Source organism: Salmo trutta, chromosome 33 (genome assembly GCF_901001165.1).
Source record: "Salmo trutta chromosome 33, fSalTru1.1, whole genome shotgun sequence".
Taxonomy (NCBI): Eukaryota; Metazoa; Chordata; class Actinopteri; order Salmoniformes; family Salmonidae; genus Salmo; species Salmo trutta.
In genome coordinates, this window is record NC_042989.1 from 22742336 (window position 1) to 22764185 (window position 21850).

The window sequence follows — 21850 nt, forward strand, 5'->3', positions numbered from 1 at the left end:
TTAAAAACAGCTTGAGTATATTTTATTTAAGGAAGTGTATATATTACTAAAGTAATTAACTAATACAGTTAAAGCATATTTTGACTTTAATTGATTAATTGTATAAGTAAAGAATTTATATAAAGGAATTCTCCAGGATTCCTTGATAGGTTTATTCAAGATTTCATCACTGCTTTCTTTGAATACTCACTTTCTTTTGACCACTTTCTCCCTCTATGGACCAGACCTATTGAAGAATGTCTAAAGTATTTAATTGTAATGATTTATATATTATTAAAGAGTTTATAAACTGGCACTTGGACACTTGCTTTTGAGCCAATAGAATAATGTTATTTTTTCTGGTCACTTAAGACACTGGGGCATTTTTTAAATGAAACGTAAGAATGGCTCTAGGAGTCATTCCTTTACATGGTATCTCATGTTGCCAGTAGAAACTTGTGCGTATTTATTCTCTAGAATCAAAGGTAGACATCAGGTCTGCTTCCTCATGCACTATCTGACACTATAGATTTCCTTGTTCTCAGAACTGAAAGTCTGTGTGGAATGTATGGTTGGGGGGGCAGGGCTGGGGGGCTTAGTGCTGGGGTAGAACGTTAGTTTTAATCACCTAGCAACAGCCAACTTTCTGGAGTATCTGTGTAGCTCAGCCCAGAGATTGTAGGCTTTGAACAGAATAAAACAAAGGACTCATTCAGGGCTTCTACCAGCTAGCACCATTTGGAAAGTGTGTTTGTATTGCTGATAGGTTTGATTGTCATAACTGGTCAGTTGATTGCACAGCTCTCAATAATGTGGTCAGACATACAGTGAGCTCTAAAAGTATTGGGACAGTGCCACATTTGTTTTGGCTCTGTACTCCAGCACTTTGGTTTTGAAATTATATAATGACTATGAGGTTAAAGTGCACACTTAACTTTAATTTGAGGATATTTTCATCCATATCGAGTGAACCATTTAGAAATTACATCACTTTGTACATAGTTCCCCCCATTATAGGGGACCAAAAGTGTTGGGACAAATTCACTTGTGTATTAAAGTAGTCAAGTTTAGTATTTGGTCCCGTATTCCTCGCACGCAATGGCAATGATTATATCAAGCTTGTGAATCTACAAAGATGTTGGATGCATTTGCTGTTTGTTTCGTTTGTGTTTCAGATTATTTTGTGCCAATATAAATGAATGATGAATTGTCATTTTGGAGATACTTAAAGAATATAATGTTTCTAAACACTTCGACATTAAATGTGGATGATACCATGATTACTGATAATCCTGAATGAATTGTGAATAATGAGTGGGAAAGTTACAGATGCACAAATCATCCCCCCCCCCCCCCCCAATGAAAATGCTACCCTCCGCTGATATTGTAATGGTGAGAGGTTAGTGTGTCTTGGGGTATGATATTATCATGGTAGCATCCACATTTTAATGTAGAAGTGTTTAGAAACATTATATTCTTATTTACAACAAGTGACAAAGCAAAATGACACCGTACATTATTTATCATTAATTTCTATTGGGCACAAAATAATCTGAAATGCAACCAAAATGAACAGCAAATGGTTTTGGTCCCCTAAAATGGGAGGACTATGTACAAAAAGTGCTGTAATTTCTAAACGGTTCACCTGATATGGACAAAAATACATTCAAATTAAAGTAGTCAGTCTGCACTTTAACCCCATAGTCATTGTATCATTTCAAATCCAAAGTGCTGGAGTACAGAGCCGAAACAACAACAAAAAGTGTCACAGTCCCAATAATATTGAAGCTCACTGTATCTCAGGGCTGTGTACTTTCTGTTCCCTTCTTGATTCCCCTTTCTTTGTTAAAATCGTCATCTGTGGCTTCAATTTTGCCAAAGAATACCAATGATACTTGTCTTGTAGAAGTTATTATTAACACTTTACTGACTCAAATTCCCTCTGACAGTTTTCACTGTCGCTTTCTGGAGATATTTTCTCCAGTCTCATTGCTGTACACTCCTTCATTCCATCAATAAGCACACCACACTACATGAACTCCTGTGATGTTGATGCCAGTTTTAAAGGACTGTATCAGGTGTCAACAGCAAGATGCACTTGCTGTTTCTTGTTTTGTTCTAGTCATTCATCATAATTGTGAGCAGAAATGTTGTGCAATTATACATTAAATCAAAATGTCATGTTATATGTACATATCTACTAAGACTTGTGATCTAGAGATGACCATTCCATCCTGTATTTTGCACTAGTGTAGTACCATTGGGACCCTTTAACCTTATGCTGAGAAGCTACACATTAAGCCACCTTTTTTACTAAGGGGGTTGCTTTCAATCTGTTAGATTGTATAAATTATATCCTGTCCAGAAGGAAAGGAGACTGAAAATGCAATAAAATAAAGGGACTACAGTCCACCACAAGTGCTTCTCCTTTTCTCAACAGTTTGTGTAGATGTATATGAATATGTAAAAGGAATTTCCCTCAGTGCCACAAAGCCTTTGGGGATATATGGTTTCATACCACAAAGTACAGTGCTTGTTTACACCCATGTGCTCAGTTAAATCTGTCTCTTTTTGAGCTTTTGATTGCTATGGCACGAAGTGCTGCTGCTATTCTGCTTTGTGAAAGTTTTATTTCTTCCATTTCTCCATCAAAAGCTCCAGTTAAACACTTTCATTGAGAAATATCTTGATGTCAAATGTTGTATACCTAGCTCATGGTTTGTTTTTTGGGTTGGTTGGCTCTTGCACCCTAATCAAAGTAATGTTAAGTTCCACATCCTTCAGCATCTGTTATTTATGTTTTCCAGAATGAATTTCTTGGAAAGGTTATACATTTTGTGCATAATTTAGAGAATGTGATAACATGTTGTAATAAAGAGATTTGTAATCAATTATTGTACTGTCATCTTCATTATTTTTATTCCAAAGCCACTTGTTTGATATAAGCCTAATATTGTAGCACTCAACAGAATCATGTTTTGCATGTACTTTTATTTATACTGTATATCCTGACCTCTCAAAATGGGAAATGAAAGAAAAAACAGGAACTGTGTGTTTTTTCCGGTGGACAGTAAATGTCATACCTAGTTTCATATCAGTTTCTGGGGATTGTAACGACAAATCACTTGTAGAAGCCGAGCCGCTTTACTCTGTTTGCGTAAGTTGTTGTTTTATGTTAAAGGTATGTTTAAAATGATATGCATGACCAATAACATTTTAGGTCTGGATTTCAGCAGTACATCAGGAACACCCATGCCAGAGATGTCCTCTCCTTACAATACTTTACATGGTAGCGATTTTCCCAACGGAAGGGTAAGAATTGCTTATCAGACTTTCCAGTAGATTCCCATCTATGTTGATACAACGGAAGTCTGTTCAAACTTCTGTTCACAGTTATATTGATCACATGGCTGTGTTCATGTTCTCAGGGCTCCAAACGGCTTGTGTCAATTGCTGTGGCAGTGGGATGTTTGACTGCATTCGGGGCACTGCTCTCCTTTTCTATGTATGAGAAGAGCACAGAAGAGCATTTCCAAAACTACAAGATCTTCCAAGAAATAAACACTGATCAAAATAACATTTCTGAAGAGCAAAGCCGGTGAGCGTCGTATACGTTTTTGCTTTAATACATCGAATTGACAATATAAAACAGTCAAATTAAGTTTTGGCAAGGGAAATGGATGTGTTGTCTCCAGTTTGTAATCCTCCCCAAAGACTAGAAATTGAACAGGTCCTGTTGTGAATTCCTCAGTATAATCCTCGTAGAGAGCATTCCCCTGTATATGAAATATGACGACAATGCAACCTTTGGGACCCCAGTGGACAAAGCCTGGAGAGATCTCCTCTCCATGGCAACCTACCAAGTCGATGTGGCTTCCTTCTACTGGACTCTTACTGGTGATGACATCAATATCAACTCTTCCACTGACTTGCCTGTGAGTTTAAAAAAATACATTTGAAATACGTTTGACAACTGCTGTCAACTAGTCATCCCTGTGAATTTGCCTGCACTTTATCTACTGTTATCAACAGGGAAAGAACATACTGGAGCAGTTTGGAGCTTTACCTTCCAGAAATGTGTCAGTGAGAGTTGTGACAAGTATTCCCTCGGTGCTGACAAATTCCACAGATCTTCGTGTTCTGAGACAGAAAGGTCTGAAATATTAGGAAGGTGTTCTTAATGCTTTGTACACAGTATATTATCCTACTGTATGTTTTATCCTCTAATCTCCTCTCATTGGTTATCTGTACTGCAGGAGTCCAAGTAAGAAAGGTGCCCTTTGGGCGTTTGACTGGGGGTGTACTCCACAGCAAGTTCTGGATTGTTGATAGGAAACACATTTTCCTGGGAAGTGCCAACATGGATTGGCGGTCTCTTACACAGGTAAAGGTCTAGTGATGATATAATAGAACTACCTTAAATAATCTCACTCGTTTTGCTCCTACATAACGGGTAACAATGCACTATCACCTTAGGTAAAGGAACTGGGAGTGGTGATCTATAACTGCTCCAGTCTGGCTGAGGACCTCCATAAGATCTTTGAGTCATACTGGGTGATGGGTCATCACAACAGCTCCATCCCAAACCCTTGGCCCTCCAAGTATGACACTGCCATCAACAAAGAGCACCCACTGCTGCTGAAGACTGATAATGTTTCAAGCAAAATCTACATCACAGTGAGTCCTTTCTGTTTCACTTCCCATTCATTGCTTTCAGAGTGCCCCGGATCATAAAACTATTAGCATCTGAATAAAACCTGAGAGAATTAAAGAGTGTCTATTGTCATAACACATTGACTGGATATTTTTTTCTCATCTAATGACCATCTCATCACAGTTCCACTCATCACAGCCCTCTCTTCCTTGCAATGTGATGTCTGTACTCTGTCTCTCCCAGGCCTCTCCTCCCTCTTTCTGCCCCGCCTCTCGGACGCAGGACCTTGATTCTATCCTCTCAGTGATCTCAGGGGCACATCACTACATTGATGTGGCAGTCATGGAGTATTTCCCCACCACACGCTTCATACACCCTCAAAGGTAAACATACTGTCCTACCAGACTCATAGCCTTTTTCAATCCACCATTGAGTTTTACTTACTTTGACTTCTTGTAATATTGAAAGATTAATTGAGTATACACTACCGGTCAAAAGTTTTAGAACACCTACTCATTCAAGGGTTTTTCTATATTTTTACTATTTTCTACATTGTAGAATAATAGTGAAGACAGCAAAACTATGAAATAACACATATGGAATCATGTAGTAACCAAAAAAGTGTTAAACAAATACAAATATATTTTATATTTGAGTTTCTTCAAATAGCCACCCTTTGCATTGATGATAGCTTTGCACACTCTTGGCATTATCTCAACCAGCTTCATGAGGTACCCCCCTGGAATGTATTTCTTAAAAGTTAATTTGTGGAATTTCTTTCCTTCATGCATTTGAGCCAATCAGTTGTGTTGTGACAAGGTAGTGGGGTATACAGAAGATAGCCCTATTTGGTAAAAGACCAAGTCCATATTATGGCAAGAACAGCTCAAATAAGCAAAGAGAAACGGCAGTCCGTCATTAGTCAGTCAATATGGAACATTTCAAGAACTTTGGAAAGTTTCTTCAAGTGCAGTTGCAAAAACCATCAAGCGCTGTGATGAAACTGGCTCTCACGAGGACAGCCACAGGAAAGGAAGACCCAGAGTTACCTCTGCTGCAGAGGATAAGTTCATTAGAGTTACCAGCCTCAGAAATTGCAGCCCAAATAAATGCTTCACAGAGTTCAAGTAACAGACACATCTCAACATCAACTGTTCAGAGGATACTGTGTGAATCAGGCCTTCATGTTCAAATTGCTGCAAAGAAACCACAACTAAGGACACCAATAATAAGAAGAGACTTGCTTGGACCAAGAAACACAAGCAATGGACATTAGACCAGTGGAAATTTGTCCTTTGGTCTGGAGTCCATATTGGAGATTTTTGGTTCCAACCGCCATGTCTTTGTGAGATGCGGTGTGGGTGAACGGATGATCTCTGCATGTGTATTTCCCACCATAAAGCATGGAGGAGGAGGTGTTATGGTGTGGGGGTGCTTTCCTGGTGACACTGTCTGTGATTTATTTAGAATTCAAGGCACACTTAACCAGCATGGCTACCACAGCATTCTGCAGCGATACGCCATCCCATCTGGTTTGGGCTTAGTGGGACTATCATTTGTTTTTCAACAGGACAATGACCCAACACACATCCAGGCTGTGTAAGGGCTATTTTACCAAGAAAGAGAGTGATGTAGTGCTGCATCAGATGGCCTGGCCTCCACAATCCCCCGACCTCAACCAAATTGAGATGGTTTGGGATGAGTCGGACCGCAGAGTGAAGTTAAAGCAGCCAGCAATATGTGGGAACTCCTTCAAGACTGTTGGAAAAGCATTCCAGGTGAAGCTGGTTGAGAGAATGCCAGAGTGTGCACAGCTGTCATCAAGGCCAAGGGTGGCTATTTGAAGAATCTCAAATATAAAATATCTTTTGATTTGTTTAAACCTTTTTGCTTTCTACATGATTCCATATGTGCTATTTCATAGTTTTGATGTCTTCACTATTATTCTACAAAGTAGAAAATAGTAAAAATAAAGAAAAACCCTTGAATGAGTAGGTGTTCTAAAACGTTTGACCAGTAGTGTACCTCTAACTTATCCTTTAGGTACTGGCCAGCCATTGATGATGCATTAAAGAGGGCTGCTTTTGAGCGGAATGTTAAGGTCCGTCTGCTGGTGAGCTGTGGACGGGATTCTGATCCAGCCATGCTTCCTTTTCTTCAGTCTCTAGCCTCCCTAAATTACCCTGCCCAGCACATCAGCATTCAAGTGGTAGGAAGACACATATAGCCCACTGTTATTATTATTCAACCAATGTGATGGTCTTTTCTGTACTGTAACGCCAGATTGTCTTCTTTTTCAGAAACTGTTCATTGTGCCAGTAGGGAACCAGTCAGAGATACCCCACTCTAGAGTAAACCATAATAAATACATGGTGACTGATAAAATGGCATATATTGGTAAGGGATAGATAGCTGTATCAACAGAAAATAGTTGAATATTATAATACTTTGATGTGAACAGACACAGTTGTCTACATGAAAGCATTACAAGTAATGAATAACGTGAATTCCCAATCCTTCTGCCCCTCAGGGACATCTAACTGGTCAGCTGACTACTTCAACACCACAGCTGGAGTGGGGCTGGTGGTTTCCCAGCATGCACCACACTGGGCCTGGAGGACCCAGGCTCTGCAGGGGCAGCTCAGAGCAGTATTTGACAGGGACTGGCAGTCTCAGTTTACTGTACATCTCGCTGACTTGGGTCATCACCCTGACTGTGCCCTCTCAAAAGGATAGGCGCTCTACTTACCATCCGTACACTCAGTTATAACAATGTTTACTTTAGAAAAGTCCCCAAAGTATTCAGTTATGGCTTAGGGAGATAACAGTAAGCCTGTTGGACTGCTTTTTTTGTTGTCTTTGGTTGTTTCTATGAGGGACGTTGCAACTGAACACTCATCATTTGCTTCATTATTTGTTTGTACTAGTTACCTTTTTTCCCCCAGTGAAAATGTAATTTTGAATGTTTAATATTTCACTGTCTATTAGGGTAAAACGGGGGGGGGGGGAAACGTACCTTAATACCTTTTACAAGCAAATAAATACTATTTCATGATATATACTTGATTGCTCATTATTTTTGCAACAAAATACTTTATTATACAAGATAATTCATTTAAAATAAAAGCTGCAAAAGACAGGTCTCGGTCTCGTCTATTCAAGTGTTTGTTTGATTTTCTCTACATTAGATGGCAGTAATGTAAATATTCATTGTGGATACTATAACATTAGGACATCGTCGTAAGACATTGGATTAAGGACAGACCCGACGAGGAAGTTTCCTTGATCGGAAATGGCTGCGAGTAGTGTGGACGAAATGGAGGAAATTGAGAAAAAGCTGGTGAAGCAACAACTCTGCTGGAATACGAACAATATGGGTGTCAGTTCTGATGGTGTGGAGAGGGAGGATGTGGGTCAAGGACCGGAATGGTCAGTAGTGGAAAGACATAGGAAGAAGAGAGGTCATGAAACAGAAAGAAGTGGGGCGTCTAGTAAAGAAAGCATTAAGAGGGCCAAGGTAGGAAACAAGAGTAATGATGTGTGGAGGGGAAAGTGGTGATAGTGTTTGATGAGACCGCAGGGCCTCACTTATCTGACTAACTAATGCTGTAGAGAAAAGTGAAATTAGCCTGATTTATTTGAAATGTTAGATTGTTAGTATTGTGTGGTAGCCAGGCTCAAGATTCTGCAAATGGAAAAGCTTAATGGGAAGAAGATTAAAAGCCATGTCCCTGGTGCTTATGCTAGATTGAGGGGAGTCATCCCTGGGATCCCGATATCTATGTTCACAGATGATGTTAAAGACAATGTGAAGGAAGGCAGTGATTGAGGCCAAAAGGTTGATCAGTAGGAAAGAGGGTCAAAGTGAAAGCTTATCAGAGATGCTGAGGTTTGAGAAAGTCTTGCTGGGAAAAGTACAGATAGGATTCCTCAGTTTCAATGTTAGAGGATATGTCACATATGCACTGCAGTGTTTTAAATGCCAAAGAATGGGACATGTAGCTGCTCAGTGTAAAGGAAAGAAAAGATGTGCCAAGTGTGGAGGGGCACATGATTACGGTGAATGTGGAAGCAATGTGAAGGTTAAGTGCAGTAATTGTGGGGGAGAACACAGGGCAGCATTTGGTGGATGCCAGGTACAGAAAGAGGCTCAAAGATATAAGATCAGTTATGATGTATCATTTGCAGAGGCCGTAAAACAGATTGGTGGAACTATAGTGCGGCCCATTGGAGCTGACATGGATGTACCTGTAGTAAGGACCTACTGTCAGACTGATGGATCTGACATGGATGTACCTGTAGTAAGTGGACCTACTGTCAGACTGATGGATCTGACATGGATGTACCTGTAGTAAGTGAACCTACTGTCAGACTGATGGATCTGACATGGATGTAGCTGTAGTAAGTGAACCTACTGTCAGACTGATGGATCTGACATGGATGTACCTGTAGTAAGTGAACCTACTGTCAGAGTGATGGATCTGACATGGATGTACCTGTAGTAAGTGAACCTACTGTCAGACTGATGGATCTGACATGGATGTACCTGTAGTAAGTGGACCTACTGTCAGACTGATGGATCTGACATGGATGTATCTGTAGTAAGTAGACCTACTGGTAGTTCAGAATTGGGTAAATCATGATTTACACAGTAGGTGGTGGCATGCACTTTAAATGTTTATTTGCAGACTGCCATGATATCATAGAAGAAGAATTAGAAGAAGAATATTCTGTGAGTGATGTTAGGATGTATAAGTTATCCTGTACAAGCTTTTATGCCGAATACATTGTTCTTACAGGTGTCAAGCTTATGGGCATGTGACAGCAGTGTGTAGGAGGGAGGTTCCTAGGTGTGAGAAGTGTGCAGAAGGGCATGAAACAAAGAAATGTGCAGCATTGAGGAAAGTAGAGGTTAATTGTAGGGGTGCCCATGGGGCTGGGGATCAGAAATGTCCGGTGGGAGAGAGTCAGGTTGAGTTGTCCAAGGTTAGTGTGTGCAAAAGTTTAGACAGTGAAGAAAGTAGAGGAAGATGTGTCAAGGGGCAGGGATCCTGAGAGGAGTAGTGTGAGTAGTAGATCTATACCAGTACAGAGGGATGGCCCAACAAGGTATGCATGTTTCAGTAAGATTGGATGTTTTGCATTTATAGCAATTGTTATCAATTCTACTGCAGGGATGGAACGTTGGCCTAAAGTAGGACTAAATACATTTAAATAGTGGAGTAGGGTGGTCGTTTTTTTGTGTGGTTTTTTTGTGTGACTGCAGTATTTAGAGTGTGTTTATTTTTTCAAGCAAAGTATAAGGGAGTTATACTCCAGTCTAGTAGGTGGCGGTAATGCAATATTTATTGGATGCCAACCGCCGTTAAACCTCATCGAAGAAGAAGTGCGTACTTGCAAGTTGAAAGGTCACGGGGCGGTATTTCATGTCTTACTAGCTACGTGTGCTTCTGACGGGCTAGCCAGCAAGCTAAAGCGAAGTAATTGCAGTGAACATCATGGTACTACTTGAAAACGACTCGGTAAGTTAATTCTACATTAGTCGATGGGGTTATCTTAGAAATTGACATTATTAGAGGACTGGTTTAATTTGCTAGGTATTGTGCATTGGCATCAATCACTGCTGCCTGTTCGCTGACCATACCCAGTAACGTTAGCTAGATAGCTAGGCACATTCGGCTGGCATTTGCTAACTAACGTTATTCGTTTGAATTGCTTCTGTGGTCCGCGTGATAGAAAAAGAAATCCATCTATAAATATGCCAACATTTATTTAGAAGTAACTAACAAGATAAAAAATATAGGTCGTATAGCTAACGTTATCTATGAACTACACAAACGGAGACATGTTGGCTAGCTAGCTCGCTCATTAGCCAGATGGCTACCACATTGTATCCTTTTATCTACATACCTCAATCGGATTATTTTCCTTCTAGTTTTTGACGGAGCTGACACGGCTGTTCCAGAAATGCAGGACATCAGGCAGTGTTGCCATCACGTTAAAGAAATGTAAGTTCGCACATTTTGTCAACTTACTTATTTGATGGCTACTGGGTGTTCTCTCCTTAACTAAATTATTCCAGGATATGTTAATAATCGGTTTATGTACTGTTTTTAGATTTCTGATTACCTGTAATGCAGGTGTCTCCAACCCTGTTCCTGGAGGGTTAACCTCCTGTAGGTGTTCACTCCAACCCCAGTTGTAATTTACCTGATTCAGGCTGTCAACCAGCTAATTATTAGAATCCGGTGTGCTAGATTAGGGTTGGAGGAAAAAATCTACAGGATTGTAGCTCTCCAGGAACAGTGGTGGAGAGCCCGGCTGTAATGTGTTGTCACAAACCTTACAGATGATGGGAGAACCAAACCAGTCCCCAGGAAAGGTCACCCAGGGAATTATGAACCAGCAGACAACAAGTGTCTACTCAGAGCGTCAGATGGCAAGAAGAAAATCAGCACAGTGGTAAGTCTACAGCATCATGTGGCGATGATGAGGTTTTATGCATTATAATACAATTGCATGACTATTTCCTAGTCATGCAATTAGTCCATCTCTACTTAGTAATCCAAGGTTGTCCATTGCTCTAACATTTTAGTAATTTAACAGATGCTCTTATCCTGAGCAGCTTAGTTTGTGCGTTCATCTTCAGATAGCTAGGTGGGACAACCACATCACAGGCATAGACGATGTACATTTTTCCTCAGAGTAGCTATCTATGTTGAAATAAGTCCATAAAGGAATTAACTGAAACATTATGTTGATATGCTATACTCTGCAGACAGTAGTGCTAATCAGGGGTTTCCTTGTATCTCCAGGTTAGTAGCAAAGAAGTAATCAAGTTCCAGATGGTAGGTACTCAGACATTGAGGTTTGGTTTTTCTAACAAATGGGTCACTGGAGCACTGAATGCACATTGTATTGTTTGTTTAGATGTATAATAAAAGGTATTATGCAAATCATTTAAATACTCTCCTCTTGACTTGAGAAATGTGTCTCAAAGTCTGCTCTCCCTCTTCTCAACATGCCAGGCATACTCTAACCTCCTGAGAGCTCACATGGACGGGCTCAAGAAGAAAGACAAGAAAAGCAAAAGCAAGAAAACCAAAGCCACCCAATGAGCAACAGACTCTTTCATAGCATACTGGGGGAACCCAGACTGGCCTGTACCACCTCCAAGGAGCTCCAACTATCACCTCTACCTCTATCCTTCCTGCTCTATGTTCCCTGAGGCCCACCATCCTCCACCTGGGGACAGCTTTGACATCATGCCATTGTTTACACAGCAATGTCTCATCCCTGGCCAGTGAATGGCATCGGTCTATATAGGAAGGGAGAGCTGAGGATATTTAACACTCAGAGGATACTACAAGGGAGCTGCCTTTTGATTCAACCCCCCCCCCCCCCCCCCCCCCCCATCATCTATGGTGTGGATCAAGGTTACACAGAGCTGCATTCATTTATGGAGTCACCGAAAGGATGGAGCACGTCGATGAAATGCCTTTCAAATCGTTTTAATTTCAACTACTAGGCCCTGTCTCTCTTTGTTTGAATTGTCCCTCAATTTGATTTGCTTGTCAATTTGATTACATTTTCACTAAAGTTCTGATTTACTTTCCAATTGGACCTTGTCTTAACCATTTGTGGATAGATTATTACTGTGTACTGTGAGTGAATATGCCATATACATTTGTTAAGGTTGGGGCCAAATGCTTTTTCTTGCTATTCAAATTAATATTATTTTTATGAGGGAAAGTGAGATCCTGAGTTTTTGTCTTAAGAAATACCAACAAAATTATTAAATGGTTGAGTTCCTTATTGGTCCAATTAAATTTTAACAGTCATGTCTGTCCACTAAATGAAGTTGGTAAATTCATAGTTGTAAGGCAGGCTGTAGAGGAAGGGCCCCAAAGTAAGCTGACACAATGCTGCTTTGGTACTTAGATGTGTCGTTGTTTCCTGTGTTTTATCATCTAATTTGTGGGATGGATATGTCATGATGAAATATTGAGTGAGGGGAAAGTATTTTGAAACTTAATGATATAGTATATTTACTGGCAGCTGATTTATGGATACAGAGAGAACCTTGTACGTTAGTGTTTGAGGTTAAACTATCACAACACCTAACCAGGGAAATGCTCTGTAAGGATTATAATTACTTTCCAGTGAATGTGACAAACGCAGAGCTGCCACTTTTGACATTCATCTGCCATTTATGTCACTATCAGAATGTCATTTGTGAGGAATACAGCTGATGTTACTGTAAATTGATCTGGTTCTTTTTCAAAATAAATTACAATATGGCAGTGGTTTGTTGATCTAAAGACAAATAGATTTTAAATAAAATAACAAGGAATGAACAGTTTGACTTTACATTGTAGGCTGATCACATGAGCAAAGTAGAAAAAGGTCACTATAAGTAATAAATACACTATATAAACACAGCTAAGCAACACGTCTGTGTGCATGTTCAACCATCTCTTGAGTTGAGGCCAGCCAGGTCTCTTATAAGACTGTTCCTCTCCTTGGGGGAGGCTCCCACCTGCTGATGTCTGGTCCTCTCCTCCTGGTAGCCTCGGTTCATAAGCCTGGTTAGGTACAGGAATAGGGTCTGGTTCAGAAACACAAAACAGGGAATTATGAGGACACCTGTAAATGTTGAATTATAATCAAGGTTTGTGTGTCTAATGTAAACTCAGTAAAAAAAAAAGTCAATTTTTCAGGACCCTGTCTTTCAAAGATAATTTGTAAAAATCAAAATAAATTCACACATCTTCATTGTAAAATGAAGTTACACCAGGAACACCAGCAACGGCCCGAGTTACACCAGGAACACACAATCCCTCCATCAGTGCTCAGACTGTCCGCAATAGGCTGAGAGAAGCTGGACAGGGCTTGTAGGCCTGTTGTAAGGCAGGTCCTCACCAAACATCACCGGCAACAATGCCTATGGGCACAAACCCACCGTCGCTGGACCACAATACAATGTATTACTAGTCTAGTGTTTGGTTGGCACTACAGCTGTAAGTACAATGTATTAGCAGTCTAGGTTTAGGGGAGTGCAGAGATGCATTATACTAGGAAATAAGTAGAGCCTGGAATGTTCCTGGTCAGGAAATACTGCGCACTCCACATAAATGATAAGTAGGGCCAGTAGTTTATCCTAGGCACAGGACTTGATCCCAGAAATAAGGTTGGAGTTGTAAGGGTAGTTCTCCATGAATCCACTAGAGGGCAATACGGACAGTTTCATTGGAACGTTAATGGTAAACTACAGAGCTTCCACTCATTTCATCTAATTTACATTAAACAAAAATATAAAAGCAACATGTAAAGTGTTTGTCCCATGTTTCATGAGCTGAAATAAAAAGAATCCCAGACATCTTTTATACGAACAAAAAGCTTATTTCTCTCAAATTTTGTGTGCAAATTTGTTTACATCCCTGTTAGTGAGTGTTTCTCCTTTGCCAAGATAATCCATCCATCTGACAGGTGTGGCATATCAAAAAGCTGATTAAACAGCATGATCATTACACAGGTGCACCTTGTGCTGGTGACAATGAAAGGCCTCTTTAAAATGTGCAGTTTTGTAACACAACACAATGACAAAGTTGTCTCAAGTTTTGAGGGAGCGTGCAATTGGTGAGGAATATTTATGTCTGTAATAAAGCCATTTTGTGGGGGAAAACTCATTCTGATTGGCTGGGCCTGGCTGCCCAGTGGGTGGGACTAGCTGCCAAGTGGGTAGGCCTATGCCCTCCAAGGCCAACCCATGGCTACACACCTGTAGAGTCATGTGAAATCCATAGATTAGGGCCTAATTTATTTATTTAAATAGACTGATTTCCTTAAAATCTTTGAAATTGTGACATTTTGCGTTTATTTTTTTCTTCAGTATATTTAACTTGGATAGTGCACTCAGTAAAACTTGCCCTGATTTACCAGAGTCCTGTGGTGCATAAAACCAATTTTTTAAAAACACAGTGACTGTCTAAAACACACTATTTACATCATACACACTAACACACAGTTAAATCTATGTGAGCGCAGTTTTACATTTTATTCAAACTGATATTTCAGTTGATGAGTGTAGTAATACTTTGCAAATTATGTCAAGTAGGGTTACCACACATGATGCTAACATGTAAAAGATCTTGTAGTAGCCATGATGTGACAGAGCCATGCCATTCTCAATATGGTCATTTCTGGTTCATTTTCATGTCAGTCACCTCTCTCTTCCACTGGTGACCATTTCCATCTTGACATGTGTCATTGGATGTGGAAAACTCTGGCACTGCAGAAAGCCAATGGACCTCTGGGACAAGAATTGATTTCAGATGTATTTCTCATGATTGACACCCACGTATTAAATCAAAGTGGTCGCCGAAAAAGATTGAACTGTGTACCTTCCACGCCTCCTCAAGCTCAGGGGTCCATCTCTCTTTGAGAATGGGTTGGACAGCACAGATGAATTCTGCTCCTACATACTGGAAATAAATCACATCAGAACAGGAAATGATCTATATCAATTTCTATAGAAATGCAAACTGTAACTTTGCTTAACATGCATTGTCAGTGTGTGTGTCTTACGCTGTAGTATTTGGGCGGGGCGTTGGAGCGGTAGTGGCTCCTCCCCAGCTCCACAGCCAGAACCTCCAGTCTCTCTAGCTGTTCCAGTCTGGCCACACTCTTCTCAATAAAGGACATCACTCTGAGAGAAAAGGAAGACAGGCCTGGTTATGAAAGACAGCCTGACTGACAAGCATACAGGCATACCTTGGACCATCACTGATCATACAGCAGACACCTATATGGTCCAATTTATTTTGTCATCTTTTATCCTCTCTGCAAACAATTGTTCTACAACATTGAATGCTGAACATGGTTTAACTGTTGCCTACAGGCCTGTATTTTACATTAAAGAGCATTTCACTGTAAGGTCTACACCTGTTGTATTCGGCGCGTGTGACAAATAAAATGTGATTTGATTTGAGGTTAAATGGGTGCGCTCCCTCTTAGCCTGGCCGCCGGTGAGGACATTTGTACTAATGTCCGTGTGAGTGGTTTGAGGGCCACTTGGCCTTCTCCTGGGAGGATGAGTGCAGAGGCTGTGTGGAGATGTTGTGTACATATCCCTGTCTTTCTCCTGTAATGCCACTGCAGCCTCCATACCTTAGATTTTAAAAAAAATCTCAATCATGTAGAAGCATTTTTTGGAACAGTGTTGTTGAGTTCAGAAGACACAGAGTTCACAAGACACAGAGTTCACAAGACACAGAGTTCACAAGACACAACTCTGTGGCCTTTTGCAAAACAGTAAATGTGTTTTTAAAATGTAGTTGCTTTCAAGTCAACAGTAGCTATATTAGCATTTTTGCGCTTCATATTCAAATCATCTATAAGTAACATCATTGAGTTACACAATGCATTTTTAGATACGTTAGGATGATTTGGACATTAAGTGTGAAAATGCTAATATAGGTACCATTGACTTGCATTGGATTTGTGGCACAAATGCTAAAAAGTTTGTATTTGAAACAGTGGCAAGATAAACAAAACCAAAGCATGGGTTGCTGTCATACCTTGTACATAAACTGCTTACAGGGTAAGGAAACCAATATGTAATTTTTCAATTTGGGTGAACTATCAAACTAACAAATTCAATAACTAATTTCTCTGAACAGTGGAAAAAAAAACATCAACAAATTCGTTGAGAATAGATTATATAGGATGAAGAAACAATACTTAGAGCCGCAGCTCCATACTACTTGTCAGACATAGAGAACTGATACTGTAAACTCAATGTTGGGGTGGGATTGGCCAATTTGGGTGCAATGAATTAGCATCATTTCTCAGAGATCAAATTGTATTTCAACAAAATAATGTTGCAGGAATGCTAATCTTATCTGTTTCTAACTACAGAAAGTATTTCAGAACAATCTGAGATGGTGGGTGTTATGGCTTGCTGAAATGACATGGAACGACCCTCGATCTTTCCTTATATTGTACATGGTATGACACTGAGGGGATGATTTAGACTTCTGTACAGTAGTATTTATTGATTGACAGAAACAGAGAACACAGTTGCACACATTTGTTTTCTGATGAAAACAATGTGTTATATTCTGTGAACAGAATTTTGTATTCACTGATGACAGTTGTATTGAAAGTTTTGCAAAAGGTGGTCTGATGCAAGTCACGTACTAAGGTAAGAAAAAGATCAGAAGTTCTGTAAATGTATTTCAGCATTTGATCATTTCTGTTCTGCTGTAGGTACGTTTCAACACAGATCCCAAAATTGCTTGTACGCGATTGAGAAAAACTGTAGGTGGAGACCTCAGGCTTAATTAGGTTTATTGGCCTTGGAGAAAAATCAAAGAGACTCAGAAAACCCAGTGACACAACAGAATGGAGTAATCACACCATTGGAGAACTGCATATGGAGGATAAGAGTGTTCTTCACTGGCAGCAGTGTATGATAATAGCCAGCCAGACATTGGATATGACAGCTCTTCAGTCTCAGCGAGACAAAAGCTCCCTTGACATTAACACTTATGTGATTATGTGATGTTCATTGTAGTTTGTTCTCATGTTACTGTCGTTTTTACATCTGATATAGGGACACAAACAGTGTTGACAGATCTTTGAAATAGGAAACAAATTGTACAGCATGTCATAAATTCCTTTGTTTCAATAAAATCAGTGATGCTCCATTGTAAGATTTTGACATCTGAAATGTAATAATACCAAATGGCTGTAGTGTATGGAACTTGAGAGTTGTGCAGTGTAGAGACTTCAACAGACTGCTGAATGGAGAGCTGGATGAAAGAGGAACCTCACATTGATATCAATGCAAAATGGACAGAAAAACAATCAGTGTAGTGTGGCGACTGACCGTAGGCCGTGTGCCCTCAGCTCCCGGCTGGTCCGTAACCTGTCAAGGTCCTCCACGTCTCGGAACAGGAAGAATACATCTTTGCATTCTGGATGGGTCTCAAACAACCTGTTACCAAGACAACAGACATTCATGAGCCTCCAAGAGCCAGTTTCATAAAGCCTGCCTTAAACCAAACTGACATATTCATTCCCTCACAAAAAAACATCCCTCCGTCCTCCAAGTTCTCCGACTGACTACATAACAGAGTTCAAGCAAGGCTGTAAATAAGGTGTTGAAAGTAATTATTAGTGTTGTAATGTAAGTGTTGAATCATCTGTTGATATTGTGATTTGGTTAAGCCTTGCCTGTCTCTATCCTTGTAAATATCTGTCTTCAAGGTGGCATTACAAGTCATCCCATCTGAGCCACGCAGTGATTTTAAGAACTTCTCCATTAGATGTGATTGTGCCACTGAGCCCCTTGTAGTTCTCAGTCCTGGCTGCGCTCTCATCATCAGTCCTTCCCTGCTGGGCTCCAGGCCTACTACGGGCTGCAATCACACACAGCATCAAACCACTCAGTGTCAGGGGTGACCAGTATAGCCTTCTCTCCTTCTCCCCTTACAGAGTTGTAATGACTTCCTCTGCCTTCTCAGACCCAGTCATACAAGAGTCAAATGGTACATAAGTTCCAAAAGCCCACAATAAGCTCAGATACAGTGCAGGCACAGAATGTATGTGTGTGTGTGTGTTTGTGTTTGTGGGTGCGTATAGGTATGTATGTGTATGTGTGCCCCATCCCTCCTCCTCACAGCCTCTACCTCAATCACCTCCAGCTCCAGTTTACCAAGATATTTCATTCATGCTGCAGTCCTATCAGGTAGCTATTCCAGCAGAGGCGTCTATCTTCAAATAGTCATGTAATCACTAAACCCAATGCCCTGCTGTGGCTTCCATAAAGCATACATCACTATATACAGTACATACCATTAAAGCTCTGTAGAATCTATAGGATCCATGCATGAATAACTTGGCTTTATATTGCTAATTATCTCCTCCCCCTTCCCATGTTTGTGTTTCCCCCCCAGCCCTCTGGTCCATCATGTTATGAAGTGGGGTACAAGAGCTTGCACCTACACTTCCATTTCCACCTCTTACTGCCTCTGTGTGAGAGAGAAAATGACCTTGTCATATTCACACTCACAGTTGTATCACAGCCAATTGCCACTGTCATAAACACAAGGCCCATGAAAGACAGATGAATAGGAGCAGAGAAGAGGTGTGTGAGAGGTGATTTCAAAATGGGTCTCTGAATGGTTGCTATGTTTTCCTAGCATTAACAATACATTATTTTCTGAATTTTGGCTGATGATACAAGAGACATGTTTCAGGGGACTTAAAATGACACATTCATTACACGGAATTATGTCAAAATTACTAGAACCTTAAAATAATATAATTAATGACAGAAAAGAAAAGTAATAATGCAAAAGAAAATAAACAAAAACATCTTCATATTCTAGACATATGCTGCACTGAATGTAGACCTGAATACATTATATTATAATTCTGTTACTAGGTGAGATGGATATCAAGATAAGTAGATTTCTAGATGAGCCCTATTGTTATAGGACCCAGAATATTCTTCACCGTGAATGCCGTTCTTCATTTATAGTCACGATGTAATTCATACCACACCTCATTGATGTAAGGGAAATTACCCTTGTCTCTGTTGCTCCCACACAGCTACAGAAAACAATAGTTAAAGAGCTTCACACCTCAAACTACAGTACATTTAAATCATAATAATAAATACACAATGATTAATGATAACTTGGATATATACAAGGGGTACCAGTACTGAGTCCATGTGCAGGGTTATGAGGTAATTGAGGTAGATATGTACGTATAACTAGGAATAAAGTGACTTGGCAACAGGATAGACAATTAGCAGTAGCAGCAACGTATGTGATTAGTCAAAACAAGTTAGTGCAAAAAGGGTCAATGCAGATAGTTAAATAGTTAACCAAATAGCTACCCGGACTACCTATTTAGCAGTCTTATGGCTTGGGGGTAGAAGCTGTTCAGGGTCCTGTTGGTTCCAGACTTGGTGCATCGGTACCGCTTGCCTTGAGGTAGCAGAGAGAACTGTCTATGACTTGGGTGGCTGGAGGCTTTGGCAATTTTTAGGGCCTTCCTCTGACACCGCCTGGTATAGAGGTCCTGGATGGCAGGGAGCTCAGCCCCAGTGATGTACTGGGCCGTACACACTACCTTCTGTAGTGCCTTGAGGTCAGATTCCAAGGAATTGCCATTCCAAGTTATGATGCAGACAATCAAGATGCCCTCAATTGTGCATCTGTAGAACTTTTTGAGGATCTGAGGGCCCATGCTAAATCTTTTCAGCTTCCTGAGAAGGAAGAGGTGTTGTCGTGCCCACTTCACCACTGTGTTGGTGTGTGTGGACCATGATAGATCCTTAGTGATGTGGACACCGAGGAACTTGAAGCTCTCGACCCGCTCTAGTACAGCCCCATCGATGTGAATGAGGGAGTGCTGGGCCCTCCATTTCCTGTAGTCCACAATCAGCTCCCTTGTCTTGCTGAGGTTGAGGGAGAGGTTGTGGTCCTGGCAGTCTCTGACCTCACTATGGGCTGTCTCATCATCGTCGGTGATCAGGCCTACCACCGTCATGTCGTCAGCAAACTTAATGATGCCGTTGGAGTCGTCCGCGGCCACGCAGTCGTGGGTGAACAGGGAGTACAGGAAGGGACTTGGCACGCACCCCTGATTGAGGGTCAGCGTGGCAGATGTGTTGTTGCCTACCCTCACCACTTGGGGGCAGTCCGTCAGGAAGTCCAGGATACAGTTGCAGAGGGAGGTGTTCAATCCCATTGTCCTTAGTTTAGTGATGAGCTTGGAGGGCAGTCAGGGCACTAAGGTGTTGAGCACTGAGCTGTAGTCAATGAACAGCATTCTCACATACAGTGCCTTCAGAAAGTATTCATACCCCTTGACCTGTTCCACATTTTGTGTTACAGCCTGAATTCAAAATGTATAAAATATATATTTTTCCTCTTACCCATTTACACACAATACCCCATAATGACGTGAAAACATGTTTTTAGATTTTTTTTTCACATTTATTGAAAATGTAATACAGAAATCTCTCATTTACACAAGTATTCACACCCCTGAGTCAATACTTTGTAGAAGCACTTTTGGCAGCGATTACAGCTTTGAGTCTTTCTGGATAAGTCTCTAAGGATTTGGCAACATTTGTACATTATTCTTTTCATAATTCTTCAAGCTGTCAAATTGGTTGTTGATCATTGCTAGACAACCCTTTTCAGGTCTTGCCATAGATTTTAAAATAGATTTAAGTCAAAACTAACTCAGCTACTCAGGTAAATTCACTGTCTTCCTGGTAAGCAACTCCAGTGTAGATTTTTGCCTTGTGTTTTAGGTTATTGTCCTGCTGAAAGGTGAATTCCTCTCCCAGTCCCAAGCCTTTTGCGCGTATGACTGTACATGTAGTCTACAGCATCCAGGCATGAATGGGATTCAGTGACATCCAGAGTGCCCGAGCACGTCATAAGAGTTAATCCTCTGTAACCTTGAGGGGCGGGGAACCATTTCTTTCCTAGAACAATCGCTAAAAGCGCAACGCTGCCCAGGCCTACTGTAGTAGGCTATGCATATAGATCTAACCGATTTTCCATGTAGGTGAATGACAATTAAAACAATGTGAAGAGATACGATTAATCAATGGCATCAAAATGAAGTTTTATAATATGTTTATCATATTTGTCACAATTGTCCAATAACTAGACTACAACCTTGTGTTTGCACCAACTGGGAGTCTTTAAATCCTCAGGGCAGCTAGGGACTTGCTATTATAACATTCAATTCAACCAACCAAGGGATTGATGATTGGTTGACTCGATCAGGTAGTTGAATCTGTGCTGGAACACAAGGCTACACACCCTGTGGGTCTCCTGGACCAGGATTGAAGAACCCTGCATTAAGTCAGTAGTCCTGTAATAAACTATTGGGTTTGATATATCCTGTTTATAATTTCTTCTGAGAGCAGCATTAGTTGTTCCGTTGTCATGTGTTACTGCTGAAACGTCAGGAACAGCATAAACTACCAAGTCTGTTAAACTTTAACCGTTGGTCACTATCAGATAAAGGATCCTCTATAAACATCTCTGCCTGAATTTCCCCCCTAATATGGTTATACATTATTTCCGTCATTCAGTTATGACCTAAAAAGGGTTTTGCAAAGGGATGTTAGGATATTGCAATAGTAAGACCCAGTCATTCAGAATAACTTAACTCAGC

General features: G+C 40.5%; 3 protein-coding genes across 5 annotated transcripts; 2 read left to right on the forward strand and 1 right to left on the reverse strand.

Moving 5' to 3' along the window:
* Nucleotides 1-3032: 3032 nt before the first annotated feature.
* Nucleotides 3033-7772, forward strand: LOC115172671 (phospholipase D4). 3 transcript variants are annotated; one of them, XM_029730343.1, is made up of 11 exons: nucleotides 3033-3136; nucleotides 3213-3291; nucleotides 3408-3577; nucleotides 3731-3914; nucleotides 4012-4132; nucleotides 4236-4363; nucleotides 4456-4656; nucleotides 4877-5016; nucleotides 6677-6842; nucleotides 6934-7030; nucleotides 7164-7772. In XM_029730343.1, exons 2-11 carry the CDS (start codon nucleotides 3232-3234, stop codon nucleotides 7367-7369), a joined length of 1473 nt encoding a protein of 490 aa, XP_029586203.1. In that variant the 5' UTR covers nucleotides 3033-3136; nucleotides 3213-3231; the 3' UTR covers nucleotides 7370-7772. The 3 variants fall into 3 exon arrangements, with proteins under 3 accessions (XP_029586203.1, XP_029586204.1, XP_029586202.1); XM_029730344.1 differs by having other exon boundaries at nucleotides 3076-3136; nucleotides 3216-3291; XM_029730342.1 differs by having other exon boundaries at nucleotides 3082-3291.
* A 2244-nt stretch (nucleotides 7773-10016) lies between these two features.
* On the forward strand, nucleotides 10017-12990 carry LOC115172672 (signal recognition particle 14 kDa protein). The gene is made up of 5 exons (XM_029730345.1): nucleotides 10017-10155; nucleotides 10569-10641; nucleotides 10983-11095; nucleotides 11449-11481; nucleotides 11662-12990. The coding sequence occupies exons 1-5, from the start codon at nucleotides 10132-10134 to the stop codon at nucleotides 11749-11751; spliced, it is 333 nt and encodes a 110-aa protein (XP_029586205.1). The 5' UTR covers nucleotides 10017-10131; the 3' UTR covers nucleotides 11752-12990.
* Nucleotides 12991-14664: 1674 nt separating this feature from the next.
* Nucleotides 14665-20172, reverse strand: LOC115172091 (cytoglobin-1-like). The gene is made up of 5 exons (XM_029729276.1): nucleotides 20150-20172; nucleotides 17526-17633; nucleotides 15221-15341; nucleotides 15037-15117; nucleotides 14665-14945 (listed from the first exon to the last, which is right to left on the reverse strand). The coding sequence occupies exons 1-5, from the start codon at nucleotides 20170-20172 to the stop codon at nucleotides 14856-14858; spliced, it is 423 nt and encodes a 140-aa protein (XP_029585136.1). The 3' UTR covers nucleotides 14665-14855.
* Nucleotides 20173-21850: the final 1678 nt, after the last annotated feature.